At 46.8% G+C, this 14,715-nt stretch overlaps 2 protein-coding genes across 4 annotated transcripts; one reads left to right on the forward strand and one right to left on the reverse strand.

The window, feature by feature from the left end:
• Positions 1-111: 111 nt before the first annotated feature.
• aldh5a1 (aldehyde dehydrogenase 5 family, member A1 (succinate-semialdehyde dehydrogenase)) lies at positions 112-6,611 on the reverse strand (the record flags this gene model as incomplete). Of its 2 annotated transcripts, none has more annotated exons than XM_080472147.1 (10): positions 112-1,569; positions 1,695-1,753; positions 1,851-2,014; positions 2,103-2,261; positions 2,431-2,574; positions 2,786-2,929; positions 3,126-3,242; positions 4,130-4,300; positions 4,473-4,556; positions 6,210-6,611. In XM_080472147.1, 10 exons carry the CDS (start codon positions 6,498-6,500, stop codon positions 1,358-1,360), a joined length of 1,545 nt encoding a protein of 514 aa, XP_080328273.1. In that variant the 3' UTR covers positions 112-1,357. The 2 variants fall into 2 exon arrangements, with proteins under 2 accessions (XP_080328273.1, XP_080328274.1); XM_080472148.1 differs by having other exon boundaries at positions 1,851-2,042; positions 6,210-6,500.
• Positions 6,612-7,927: 1,316 nt separating this feature from the next.
• Positions 7,928-14,703, forward strand: aste1a (asteroid homolog 1a). 2 transcript variants are annotated; one of them, XM_080471370.1, is made up of 8 exons: positions 8,153-8,403; positions 9,531-9,943; positions 10,031-10,112; positions 11,074-11,306; positions 12,447-12,740; positions 13,527-13,725; positions 13,808-13,934; positions 14,386-14,703. In XM_080471370.1, the coding sequence occupies exons 1-8, from the start codon at positions 8,277-8,279 to the stop codon at positions 14,531-14,533; spliced, it is 1,623 nt and encodes a 540-aa protein (XP_080327496.1). In that variant the 5' UTR covers positions 8,153-8,276; the 3' UTR covers positions 14,534-14,703. The 2 variants fall into 2 exon arrangements, with proteins under 2 accessions (XP_080327495.1, XP_080327496.1); XM_080471369.1 differs by having other exon boundaries at positions 7,928-8,403; positions 9,531-10,112.
• The last annotated feature ends 12 nt before the right edge of the window (positions 14,704-14,715 follow it).

The raw sequence follows: 14,715 nt of genomic DNA on the forward strand, positions 1-14,715 counted from the left end.
AATCTGTGATGAAGTCAAACAATCCCTGAAAATTCAAAGTTTTAAGCTCGTCTTTGTTCGAGGAACGGAAAGGCGAACCATTCAGTTAAAACAAAAGTCCAGCACAACATCAATATTTCAACTTCAGCTTTAATTTGTATTATTAACAGTCAGAAATACAAAAATCTACTTTTTTACATCCATTTTTACCAAAAACTTGTTACACTGAAGACACACACTTCTCAATGGACAGTAGAGGCTTCGTCAACTTTAATCGGTTTAGTCCGCCTGTTCACATACAGAAGATGTTCTACATGGTTCCACCAGGACGTTGAGGGCAGGTTAAAGACGTCGTGTCATTCCCTCCTATCAAATCATATCTTCATTATCGTTAGTTTATGAGCACATTGGTTCAGTTCAGAGTTCACTAGCAGCACAGAACGTCACAACAGGCAGACAAGACGCAGACTAACAAACCTCTGAAAGCTCCACGAGCTCCAATCACAGTTTCAGTGCTGAAGTTTCACTGCCACAGAGCAGCTTCATCATATAATACTAATTAAATTAAATAATTAAAACCCAAATAGGGAAAAACAGTTTGCTTCTGTGAGCTGAAACTTCATTTGTCACTAATTCATGAGAATTTTAAAAAAATTTTTGTACATACTCCTGCACTTGAGTTCACGTCTCCATTCGTTCTGCAACTAATAGGAATGTTTGAGTTTTAGGCCCCGCCCCCTTCTGCTCCGAGGTGTTTAGAGGAAATATAATAAAAATACAGATTCTAACTCTTTAAGATCAATAACTACAACTGCTATATATATATAATTCTTTGTTTTTAACTCCACACTCATGCACATGCAGACACCTTAAACCCTGTTTCCCTTTTGTTCGCACTCACACACACACACACGCACACACACACACACACACACGCGCGCACACACACACACGCACGCACACACACGCACGCACGCACACACGCACGCACGCACACACGCACGCACGCATGCACACGCACACGCACACGCACACACTGAAGTGTGGCTCAGTTTGTCTCATGAAATCTCTTGATGATCGAACACTTTGAAAACAACTTCACGAAAAAGAGAAACAGAAACTTTGTGCTTTGTCTTGGCGTTTTCCAGGACGGTTCCTGTTTGCATTTTGTCCAGAGAAACAGAGAAGTAGATTCTGATTCGCTGGAGGTCATCAAAAAGTCTGATTGGACGGTTCCTATTAGAGGGAGGGGCTTGGCACGTCTCATGAAGGTTCTCAGGAATGCGGAGATCTAAAGGTTAACGTGTTAAGAAGTTGGCGTTAAAACCCGAGAAGAAGTCCCGTGACGTTCTGGAAGCTTCCACTCGCTCTCATGCTTTCATGGATTCAGGTTTCCGAGGCACATGTACTTGACCTCCAGGTACTCGTCGATGCCGTACTTGGAGCCCTCGCGTCCCAGGCCGGACTCTTTGACGCCCCCGAAGGGAGCCTCGGCGCTGGACACGATGCCCTCGTTGACCCCGACCATCCCCACCTCCAAGTCCTCGGCAACCCGCCAGATCTGACTCACGTCCTGAGAGAAGAAGTAACCTGAGAGAAACAAAACCATCAGCTGAGCCATCAGAACGGAGACACACCTGGAAACAAACCCACACTATGGAGCTCTATGGGGCTGCATGTGTCGCTACACACCAGCAGCTGCATGCTGTGCTCACCTGCCAGCCCCACGTTAGCAGAGTTAGCCACGGCCAGAGCCTCTTGCTCGGTCTCGAACCTGGAGGTCAGAAAGAGGAGCTCTGGTTGGTGGGCGGACGTCCACTAAAATGTCTCCGGGGTCTGATAGTCGGGGTGGAACGAGTCGCGGTACCGACCTGATGACGGGAACCAGCGGCCCGAACGTCTCCTCCCTCGTACACAACATGTCGGTGCTGACGTCCACCAGCAGAGTCGGTTCCACGAAGGAACCGTGGAGACGCTTCCCGCCTCGCAGCACCGTCGCTCCCCGGGACACGGCGTCCGACACCTGCTGCAGCACCTGAGCAACCACACACTCCATAGTTACTCTGTGAGATAGTTACTCTTGTTAGTTATTCTGTAGGCCAGTTACTCTAAGGCCCGCCCACCTTGTCTGCAGCGCGGGAGTTGATGAGCGGCCCCTGGGTGGTTTGGGGGTCCGAGCCGTGGCCCAGGCGGAGCTCGGCGTCCATCGCTTGTCCCAGTTTGTCCACGAAGCGCTCGTAGATCCCGCTCTGAACCAGGAAGCGGTTCGAGCACACGCAGGTCTGCAACAGGAAGTGACATCACAGATGTCAGGCTGACACAGTCTTTACTTTTAAGGTCAGGCTTAAGACTTTTCTAATTATTAAAGCTGACCACAGCGGTCGTTCTCTAATGGAGCTGCTGTAGGTTTAGACTGCCGTCACCTTCGACCTACTGAATGTCTCGCCTCACCTGTCCAGAGTTCCTGAACTTAGACGCCATGGCGCCGGCCACCGCCCGGTCCACATCAGCACTGTCAAACACAATGAAGGGGGCGTGGCCTCCCAGCTCCATGGAAACCTTCTTCACTGTGTCAGCGGCCATTTTTAGCAACACCTGAGAGGAACCATTCATATGTCAGCTGAAGTACTCTGTGGTACTGAAGTGCAGAGTACCTATAACACACAGTACAATAACATATAGTACTAATATCACTGACACCACTGAGTACAACTGGTACTCGTATCAATGTATATTATACACAAATTCAAACGATGCCAGAGGGCTCGTTAAAGTTCTGATAAGCCCCACCCCCTCAGTGACTCACCTTCCCGGTGGCGGTGGAGCCGGTGAAGGAGATTTTGCCCACCAGGGGGTCGGTGCAGAGGACCTGACCCACCGCCGGAGTCTTCTCTCTGGAGCAGGGGACCACATTAAAAACCCCCGCCGGGATGCCGGCCTGCTCCGCCAGCTGCCACACACACACGCGCGCGCACACACACACACACACACACACACACACACACACACACACACACACACACACACACACACACACACACACACACACACACACACACACACACACACACACACACACACACACACACAGGTGATCCTCAGCCCCCCTCGGCTCCCAGACAGATCCAGATGCTGCGTTCACTGACCTCAGCCAGAGCGAGAGCCGACAGCGGCGTGTCCTCGGCCGGTTTCACCACCACCGTGCAGCCGGCGGCCAGAGCGGCTCCCACCTTCCTGGTGATCATGGCACTGGGGAAGTTCCACTGAGACACAGAGCAGACAGTGAGAGTGAGTGTGTGTGTGTGTGTGTGTGTGTGTGTGTGTGTGTGTGTGTGTGTGTGTGTGTGTGTGTGTGTGTGTGTGTGTGTGTGTGTGTGTGTTCACATCTCACTGGTTCTGGTCTGTTTGCAGACTGCTCAGGTTCTGTTATGGTTCTCTCCGAAATGTTTCTGGTCCAGAGTTAGACAGATTGTTTTGTTTTTTTAAGGAACCGAGCCCCAAAGGCAAGGACTCTATTGTAATTGTAATGTTTCTTCCTATTATTCTATTCTATTATTTTTCTTATACTTAAGCGTCATTCAGCCCAATTCTGACCCGCTAAACGCTCAAAAGTTCACCAAATTCGGCACGCTCATCAAGACTGGCGAAAGATTTAAGAAAATGTAAAAATCAACCCTCAGAGTGCCAAAATTTGCTCTCTAGCGCCACCTAGAAACGCCAAAACGGCCACCTAAAATTACACCTAAAACCTTTCAAAATTTCTATTTAGGGCTTAGCTGGATTAGAGCTTAGTTGGCTTTCAAAATGAAAGACCCAAATATCTTAAGAACAAAAGTCTTTCATTGTTACACCCTTCAAAATTTATATTTTTTTCAATATTTAATTGGGCCAGAGGCCATGATTGGGCCAACCCCAGCAGGCCAGAGGCCAGAGTGCGAGCTCCCGATCAAGGCTGCTTGCACCTTTAATTTGAAAATGTTTTTAGTTTACACACCACACACACACTCACACACTACACAGACAACACACACTGTGCACACACCAAACATCCTGAACACATTAAACACACACACGCTGAATACCGTGAACGCACTAGTGTTTAATGGAGTTCATGCTCTAACCCGCCGCTGGACTCTGATTGGCTGCTCACCGGTGTGATGATGGAGGCCACGCCCACCGGCTGCTTAAGGAGGAAGATCTTTCGGTCTCTGACAGGAGACGGGACGATGTCTCCGTAGACCCGCCGAGCCTCCTCGGAGAACCACTCCAGGAAGGAGGCCGAGTACGTGATCTCACCCAGAGACTCCTTCATGGGTTTCCCCTGAAACACAAAGTGCACCATCGGGATCCACACGGCAGGGGGCGCCGACTAGCCGATAACTCCGGACACATGCGATTTAATTCATAGAGGTCAGACAGTACCCGTCCAAATATGGAAACAGAAGCAGCTGGGTAATCTTAACTGTACTTAGTTACTCCTCATTAACACTCACGCATTCGAAGGTGATCAGCTTGGCGAGGTCTTCTTTGTGCAGCGTCATCAGGTCGAACCACTTCCTGAGCAGGACGCTGCGCTCCTATGACAGCCAATCATATCACCATCACCATCATCAACACCATCATCATCATCATCATCATCACACAAACACAGATGGTGGAAGCTTCTCAGGAAACTCCCTTTTTAACAGATTATCAGTTTGTGTCCAGGTCGAGTCGAGTCTCTCCTCATTCTGACTGTTCTCGCAGTTTCTTTCTGCAGTTTGTGTTTGAGGACTAAAAACCATAAAGTTCTTCTGTAAACTTTGAAGACTTCCTTCACTCGGACTCCTCTCATGACCCCATCACCCAGAGCGGCTCTGAACGTGTGAGGCCTGATAGTACCCGCCTCCCTCACCATCCTGGAACAAGGAAAACCACCACGGGTGTTAACGATACCACACTGATACTATACCAATACCATTCAGATAGTATAACGATGCCATTCAGATACTATAACGATGCCATTCTGATACTATACTAATACCAATCTAATAATATACCAATACTATTTTATTAATATACCAATATCATTCTAATACTATACCAATACCATTCTAATACTAAACTGATGCCATCCTGATACTATACGGATACTACACCAGTACCATACAGATACTACACTGATATTAAACCAATACCGATACCATACCAGTATCATACCATTCTGATACTATACCAATACTACATTGATGCCACCCTGGTACCATACCAGTATTGTACTGATATTAAACCAACATTAAACTGATATTATAGAATTTCCTTCTGGGATTAATAAAGTATTTCTATTCTATTCTAACTGCTAACAAACTCTCCATCTCTATGAAACTTTTGAGTTCTGCTCATGAGCTCCACGGTTCCATTCAATTGGCTCTTGTGTGAGTAGAAGAACAAGAAAGATGAAGGATTCCAAGTTTCTCTTAGAATTTATCAGAGAGAACTTGTCCCATCATTCACTACACTGTCATCTGCATCTGTGGAGAACATGTCTTCCATACAGACACTGAGTGGAGCTAAACCATGAAGGTCAGAGAGAAGCAGCTGACAGGTTCACCTCCTGCTGCTGTTCTCTGTGTCCGTGGTTCTGACAGAAACACAGAACCTTTGCTAGAGGAAGAGTTTCTGTCTGTGTTGTGTGAACTAGTAACTTTTCTGACAAAACCCAAATCCTTCTCAGCTTCCAGCAGATCACTGCAGTGAAGACTGAGACTGAGCTCGAAGCTCAGTCACATCAGTGAAACCTACAGATATAAAGTGCCGAATTTCACTGAAATGCCTGTTTTCTGGCAAACTGTGTTCAAGTTGCATTAAAACTACTGTTGTGAAACTTCTAAAGACCTCAAATCAAAATCTGCTCGGAACGTCTTCACTCTGATATTACACTTTTATATCAAACGAGCGAGTTTATGAGTGGAGTTCGGTGACACAGAGGAGAAAATGTTGGAAGTATTTGAATGACAGGCTGTAAGCTGTCAACGCTCCACATGGAGATAAAAAGCACCGAATGACCTGAGAAGGAACTTGGATTTCCTCCAAGGTGCATGTCTCCAGGTGAATTCTCTGCAAGCCGATTGATGGTCAGACGTGATTCGATCGAGGAAACGAACCGAGCCGAGCCGCTCCGCTGACCTCCGCTGAATTACAGTGTGTTTTGGGTTAAATCCCGGGTTCTTCTCACGGAGTCTGGCTCCTACCTTGGCTGTGGAGCGCTTCCAGGACTCAAACGCCTTGTACGCGGCGTCCACCGCCTGCTTGGCCTCCGCCGGGCCACAGTCCGACACCCGGGCGATCTCCTGCCCGGTTGCCGGGTCCAGGACCGGGAACACCGACGCTGCGGAGACCCAGCGGCCGTCCACGTAGCCCTGTGTCCGGAGCAGCGGGGCGGCGGACACGTCCAGGCTGTAGTTGCGGAGCATGGCGGCGGTCAGCCGGGGGGCGACGAGCCGGAGGAGGCGGCGAGTCCTCGGAGCGCACACGGCCGACATACCGGGCTGACAGGCGGGCTGCGGGACGTCGGGCGGTCTGTGCGGGACTCCGTCGGTTTGAGCCAGTCTACAGGGGCGCAAACCACGTGACCGCGCAGCGTTATAAAGATTCTTTCTGCTCGTTTAGACCCGACATTACGGTTAAAAATAAATAAATAAATAAATCAACACTTTCAGAAGAGACGCGTTAGAATTGAATACCAAACACAGTAAAAACCTGTAATGGAAGGGCAACATAAAACCCCAATCCAAAGAAATGTACAGTCAGCAAAATAAAAACAAAATAAAATAGGTACATAATTGGGGTTTAAAAAAAGTTAAAAGTAAAAAAATTCAAATTAATATACTAAAAATATTTACACATGAAAAAACGACATTATACAACAGTAAATCTGGAAAACAAAAGAGACATTCAAAGAGTTGTCAAATTACATTACTACAATGTTATACAAACGAAAGCCTCAAAAGAAGAGAAACATGCAAAATAAAGCCTTTGTTTACAATGGGAGCCATTGTCATAGACGACAGTAAATAAAAAAGTATTAAAAAGTACGATGAAGTATATGAATTATGTAGAAAAATTATTAAAAAAAGACCTTTTGTCATGGTTCTTTTTGATCAAGAATTCTATCTACGTGTATTCCTGTAACTCTAAACTCAATCAAGAAACTGAATATTAAAAAAATATTACTATATATGTATATATATTATATATACAGTATATTATATTATATATACAGTATATTATATATATATATACACACATTTCTTTCTCCTTTTCGTGTATTGTTTAAATGTACTTTGGTTTATTGATATGCCCTTGACTGTTGGACACTGATAACTGCTCACTGTTGTGGGTGGTATGGGTTGGTGTGAGGGAGGAAGAGATTTGGGGGTTCTTAAAAAAGGAAGTTTTCTGCATTGCACTGTATTTTTTGTTACCTGTGAAACTGCTTCCAATAAAGTGAGTTATAAAAAAATAAACTGAATATTGAAAACCTTTCATGTAATATCTATCTATCTATCTATCTATCTATCTATCTATCTATCTATCTATCTATCTATCTATCTATCCATACTAGTTCTGTCAATCCATTAAAAAAATCATTAATTGCACAATTTTTTGTAATTAATTGCGATTAATCGCATTGTTTCGCTACCGATGACTGATTCAGGGAAAACCACAGTATTAATGTCAACACACACAGACTATATTTAAATTCAAAGACTATTTTTATAGCGTCCTTTTAGATTTGGGTGATCTCTCCTAAATCAGCCAAATAATAAAAGCATAAGCCCAGACTTCCCTCACCCCAGACGCCCCAAGGTGTTCCCAGGCCAGCCGAGGGACATAGTCTCTCCAGCGTGTCATAGGTCTGCCCCGAGGCCTCCTACCGGAAGGACATGCCCGGAGCACCTCCCAAGGGAGGTGTCCGGGGGGCATCTGAGACAGATGCCCGAGCCACCTCAGCTGGCTCCTCTCGATGTGGAAGAGTAGTGGCTCTACTCCGAGCTCCTTCCTGGTGACTGAGCTCTGATGTTTGTTTGTTTGCTTGTTGCTATGTTCTCTCTCGCCTCCCAGCAGAAACTCGTTCCAGGGAGGCGTACCTCGAGGAGCGTGGGTGCAGCTCTGACGAGCCAGTGATGATGTTACAAAACAGAAACTCAATCAAACCCAACACAGTCTCACTCCAAATAGTGTAAAACCTACGTTGGTCCACTGCACACAGACATCTCAAACCGGAGGATACGACTTATTTGGACCTGGGAACCAGGATGGGTGTGCAGGGTCTGATGTCCCTGGTGGATAATGAAAGCAGGGTTCTCCTGGACCACCAGTTCTGCCACAGCAAGCTGGTAATCGATGGATCCAACCTGATTCACCTGCTGTACAGGAACTCAGGTGAGTCCGTCAAATCATCCAGGAAGACATGAAGAGTTCATGTCCACAGCTCGAAATAGTCAAATCAGATGGAAAAAGGATCCAGCTGTAGTTTTACAGACCTCCTGATTCTTCTTCTTTTTTGTTACCTTGTGTAATAAAATTGTAATAAAAGTTTGTGTGAAAGTGTAAAATTGAGCAAAATTGTTATAAGAATATTTGATCTGGAAACTTACACTTCACGAACGCTCAGAATTTCTCACAGGTTCTTGTCGAAATTCTTTAAAAATCTTGTTTTGTGATCCTGGGGCCTCATTTATGAAATGCACAAAATAAGCCATGAAAGATGCGTACGTCACTTCCCACGCAAAGTTTGTGATCTAAAACAATAAACTTTGTGGGCAAATGTGCGCATTGGTATGCAAATTCTGGACCTTGCGCATGGAGATTATGGAGACGGGGGAAACTGGCGATGCTGATGGTGAGGTGGAGGATTGGAGCCAAATTCACTTCATACATTTAATGTCATCACATATCAGACCTGTTGATCCACGCAAAGGCTTAGGACTGCATTCCACCTCTGCTATGCTGCGAGACAAGTTGGCCAGGCATTGTTTGCATATTATCTGGCCCTGGGATGGGCATTAAGAGCCTCCCACACAATGGTTAGTGGCATTTCCGGGGTGAGATTGAATTCCATAAAACTATGAATTTGTTGGGAGATGAATTACTTGAAAGAGTCCCTAGATGACAACAGAGGATCAAACCACCATGTGTGTGGCGTGGTCTGATGCACTCTGGGAAACAAGCATCCAGCTATGTGGCCTGATTCACCATGTCCTCCCAGAGTAAGTCCATCTTTGAATTCAAATCAGCTGTACTCGAGTCTATCCATGCCAAAATCCTGTTTTCACTGTTTGCAATGGCGGCCATGAGGGCAGATAGGTCTGGAGCCTCCTCGCCTGAACATTTCTCATTTGCGGACGTGGTTTCAGCTGGGTCTGAGGCTCTAGCAGCGGAATCTTTCTTGTGGCGTTTTCCTTTAAGCAAGCATGGCCTGTCTGAACTTGTCTTATAAAAGTATTATTTTAAAAAGGTTCACCCCCTTGGCTACAGGTCTTCTGAGTGTCTTCTGTCTCCTGCATCAGGTCTGGACCAGAACCACGGAGGGGAGTACACTGCATTTGCAGAGTTCTTGAAGAGGTTTGTGAAGGCGCTGAGGGACTGCGACATCACGCCATATGTGCTGCTGGATGGACGCCTCCCCGAGAGGAAGCGGGAGACCTCCATCCAGCGAGCCGAGGCCCGGATCAAGAATGCTAACAAAGCAGCAATGATGGGGACCAACGAGGGAATCCTGCCTCCACTGGCCAGATCAGTGTTTATTCAGACGATGGCCCAGCTGGAGGTCCCGTTGGCTCAGTGCTACAGAGAGGCTGACCCGGAGATCGTGGCGCTGGCCAGAGAGTGGAAGTGCCCAGTGCTGTCCGACGACAGTGACTTCTACATCTTCCAGCTGCCAGAGGGGATGCTGCCCACCAAGCACTTCCTGTGGAATGAGGTGAACCAAAGTAATGCCAAGAGCTACATCCCCTGTAAGATCTATAATACCAACAGCTTCTGCAAAGCCTTCTCACTCCGCCCCGAGGTGCTGCCCGCTTTGGCCGTCCTGGGCGGGAACGACTACGTGAAGCTTCAGCAGATTGACTGGTCTCGCTTCAATCTTTCCGGTGAGCAGTGACTCTCATATGACCTTTTTTCAGTAACAAGTAATCTAATGCATTACTATTTCTAATCCAGTAATCAGATTAAAGTTACTTCTCCTTCGCCATTTTAAACAGAACAGGGCCGCTCCTCCGTTCTCCTCCAAACGGACGGACGGACGGACGGACGGACGGACACACACACGCGCGCACACACACACACACACACACACACACACACACACACACACACACACACACACACACACACACACACACACACACACACACACACACACACACACACACACACACACACACACACACACACACACACACAGGCAGTTTCTGCACCATGCTCTGTAATCTCACCTGACCCGCCCCCTTCTCCACTCTCAGCTAATCACAGGCCAAGTAGCTCTAACAGTGTATTCGGGCGACACAAAAGAATCAGAACTAACAAACATCATCAATAAACCTTATCATTGCAACAATAACACAACTGCAGAGATGTTATACTATCGTTGTAATTTTCCTGAGTAAAAAGATATATTGGCAGGAAGCCCCGCCCCTTTTTCAATCAATCAATCAATGAAAGACTTAGTTTGTCCCAAGGGAGCAATTCAATGGTAGCTTAGAGCAGGCAATGCAAATAAATAAATAGATAAATGATGCAACAACAGACAACAACTACATCACAGAGTAAATAAATACCAGTAAATGACTCACGGTTTTGTTATCAGATTTTTACAGATATAAATACAACAAAGAATGAAGGTCAAAGGTTAAAATTTGCATAAACATGGTGCAGGAGGCAGGGACTAGCAGAGTTTTTTTCATTTCCATGTTGAGACGATGGGGGCTATTATCGGCAGCTGCTGAAAGTAACTAAAAAAGTAACTTGTAATCTAACCGAGTTATCCGTAAAGTGACTAGGTTAGTTTTTAAAGGAGTAACTCATAATCAGTAATCTAATTACTTTTTCAAGGTTGTGGCAAAACTTCCAGTGAGCGTCGCCTGAGGGGGCTCCTCGACTGGCTGCGGGACTTCAAGCAGCCGGACGAGGCCCGAGAGGCAGCGCTGAGGCAGCTGGGAAAGGAGAAACATGATGATTTAAGGAGCAAGATGACCACAGCGATGAAGGAGTACCAGCCTCCTGCCAGTGTCTTCGAGGAGTTCTTCCTCAATGGCGAGGCTCCACAACTCCCTCCACCGGAGAAGGTTGACTCCTGGTCTTTAAATCTAGGTCTCGAACTCCTGGTCTTTGACTCCTAGTCTCTAACTCCTAGTCTTTGACTCCTGGTCTTTGACTCCTAGTCTCTAACCCCTAGTCTCTAACCCCTAGTCTCTAACCCCTAGTCTTTGACTCCTGGTCTTTGACTCCTAGTCTCTAACTTCTAGTCTTTGACTCCTGCTCCTGGTCCTTGACTCCTAGTCTCTCACCCCTTGTCTCTAACTCCTAGTCTTTGACTCCTAGTCTCTAACTCCTGGTCTTTGACTCCTAGTCTCTAACTCCTAGTCTTTGACTCCTGGTCTTTGACTCCTAGTCTCTAACCCCTAGTCTCTAACTTCTAGTCTTTGACTCCTGCTCCTGGTCCTTGACTCCTAGTCTCTCACCCCTTGTCTCTAACTCCTGGTCTTTGACTCCTAGTCTCTAACCCCTAGTCTCTAACTTCTAGTCTTTGACTCCTGCTCCTGGTCCTTGACTCCTAGTCTCTCACCCCTTGTCTCTAACTCCTGGTCTTTGACTCCTAGTCTCTAACCCCTAGTCTCTAACTTCTAGTCTTTTACTCCTGCTCCTTGACTCCTAGTCTCTCACCCCTTGTCTCTAACTCCTAGTCTTTGACTCCTAGTTTCTAACCCTAGTCTCTAACTCCTGGTCTTTGACTCCTAGTCTCTAACCCTAGTCTCTAACTCCTAGTCTTTGACTCCTGGTCTTTGATTCCTAGTCTCTAACTTCTAGTCTTTGACTCCTGCTCCTGGTGCTTGACTCCTAGTCTCTAAATACTGGTCTTTGACTCCTGGTCTTGGTCTTTGACACCTAGTCTCTAACCCCTAGTCTCAAACTTAGAGGTGTCCAAGCTTGGTCCTGGAGGGCCGGCATCCTGCAGGGTTTAGCTGTCTACATGTTGCAGCACACCTGATTGCAACGAAGGGCTCGTTATTGGGCTTTTTCACAACCTTGGTGATGATGTCATCATCAGATTCAGGTATGCTGAGGCTGGGAGACAACTAAAACATGCAGAGAGAGACGGCGCACCAAGCAGAGACAAAGACAAACGCCCCTTTAAAATATCATTTTTTTTCACACTTTCAAACAAATTTTACGCATTGACCCAATCTATGCTGGTTTGCCGTCAGGACCTCGTCCCGGACTGGATGCCGTTGCCCCTGACGCAGGGGAAACTGTTTTCACAAGTGCTGGACGTGCTGGTGGTTCGGAGGATGAACTTGACTTTTGCCGTGGAGTTGGCAGAGCTGCACAGCTCCAACCATACCTCGCGGCCGATACGACAGCTAACGTATGGGCTGCTGCTGGGCGGAGAGAGCAACCTGAAGGTGGAGGAAATTGGCAGGGAGGGCCTTATGCTCAAGCCATTGCTGGTTACACCCAGAATCACCAGCTCCACCCTGCCACTGGCATCGTTGCATGAGGTGACGTCCGAGCAAGGCTATTCTCTCACTCCTTTTGCAGTTTCACAGCTTCCATTTCAAAATAAGTCTTGTTGAAGCATCTGAATAAAAAACAAAGAATCTTCGTCCAGGGCTGTGGCTCACACCTTGATCCTTGATGTTGAGATAATTTACACAAACGCCAGATGTTGCGAGTCTTGTCAAATAGGAAACTCATTAAAACCTGTAACAGAAATGTATCATAGAAATTCAATGAAAATCCATGTTTGTAGTTTTGTAGCTGTGTGCCATCCTCCGTGTTTGTAGTTCTGTAGCTTTATAATTTACTCCATGGCCTTTTCTCAATATCTGTAATTGTCCGTACTTGCATTCTCGAGTACTTTGAAACATCAATAGTCGGAGACCAAGTACAGATCCAATTCAAAGTATATATCTTGCCTAGTACACATAAAATACCTGGATGTGTACTTGCTTGACTTGTTTGGACATAGGAAGCCAAATTACCCACAATGCATTTGGCAAAAAACGGTGGAAATGCTTTCTCACATACTTTGCAAGTCCATACTTCCGTGAACATACTTGTAACTACGTACTTGCTAAGTAAGCTTGGGAACTTCAACATGAGAAATGACCCAAGTTTGCGGACAGCTACGAGGCTACAAACATGGACAGCGTGCAATTACAGGACTATTTGATTGGCTGGGAGTCCCTTAGTCTGATGTCGATCCAGAGTTTCATTTCTGATTGGCTGGTGGTGTCAGGAGAACCAATCGGTACTGAACATCCCTTGGGGAATCTGTGGTCCAGGCAGATCGCTCTGTTCGGCTGCAGTTCCTGCTGGAGGCTCTGGGGGTGACGGAGGCTTCTCTGAGTGAGCTGCTACCTGAGCAGCGCCTCCCGGTGGCCGTCACCCGCTACTGGCTGCAGAACGCTCAGCCTACCCCGAACAGAACACTGCTGGGGGCGCTGATGCAAGGAATGATGGGAAACGAGACCGCTGAAGCAGGTATTACACACTGTGTCTCACACAGAAATGGTTGTTGAATAAGCGCTGTGTGTTCTCAAGGGAGTTTTTCTGTCTGCTCCAGCTCCTCTTACAAACACTCCGGACGTCCACTCAGCGCTCGCCTTCAACCAGTGGCAGATCTGCCTTAGGGACGCCGTGGACCTCAACCAGCTGCTCAACTTCCCTCTGCCGGAACCCAACATCGCTCGGTGAGTACACAACCTCTGAGTACAACTGCAGGGCGTCCCTTTACTTCCTGGTTAATCTTAGGGAAAAGAGTAAGACCATACAATGTTCCACTGATATGTTCACAGTTGTTCTACAGCTAGAAGGAGCAGAACAGAGGAACATGTGTTTAACATGAGTGTGCAGTAGTATAAAAGTCTCCAGGATGAGTGCAGACTAAAGTGAGCTAGAAGAGATGGAACGAGTACAGTTTGAAGCTAGAAGAGTGGACTAAAGGAGCTGGCTGAGAACGTATTGTTCGAGAAACGTAGATGATCTAAAATTGTATTGGGGGTGGGGGGGTAGTAACACAATCCAAACTCAAGTTGCATGATACAAACAAGTGTAAGCGGTCTGCGTCGGGGCTCGCCACATGGGATCAGATCACCCAAAGCACATGTTAACATCTGAACGGGCCCTTGGTGTCCTCCGCAGCTTGTTTCAGGGAACGCTTGTCCACCAACTGCTGATGAGCCCCGATGTGCAGGCCTACCCGTTGCCCGCCGTGCTCCGCTCTGCGCTTGACAGTGAAGACACGGTGCAGGACAAAGCAGCGCAGCAAAAAGTACCAGAGAACCGCTAATCGCTCTCGGGCTGGTCGGCGACGCCACAAAAGCTCCGAACCACTCAAGAGGTTCCCTTTGTGTCTCTGAAACCCTTTGTCATAAAAATCAAACTGGTGTTTTTCCCTCACTGTTTCTTCTAATCATGTAATGGCAACATTTTCCTTCAAAATAAAAGCTTTTGATTTCAGACTGAAAGTAT

This window comes from Lipophrys pholis (assembly GCF_963383615.2).
Source record: "Lipophrys pholis genome assembly, chromosome: 9".
In the NCBI taxonomy this organism is placed as follows: Eukaryota; Metazoa; Chordata; class Actinopteri; order Blenniiformes; family Blenniidae; genus Lipophrys; species Lipophrys pholis.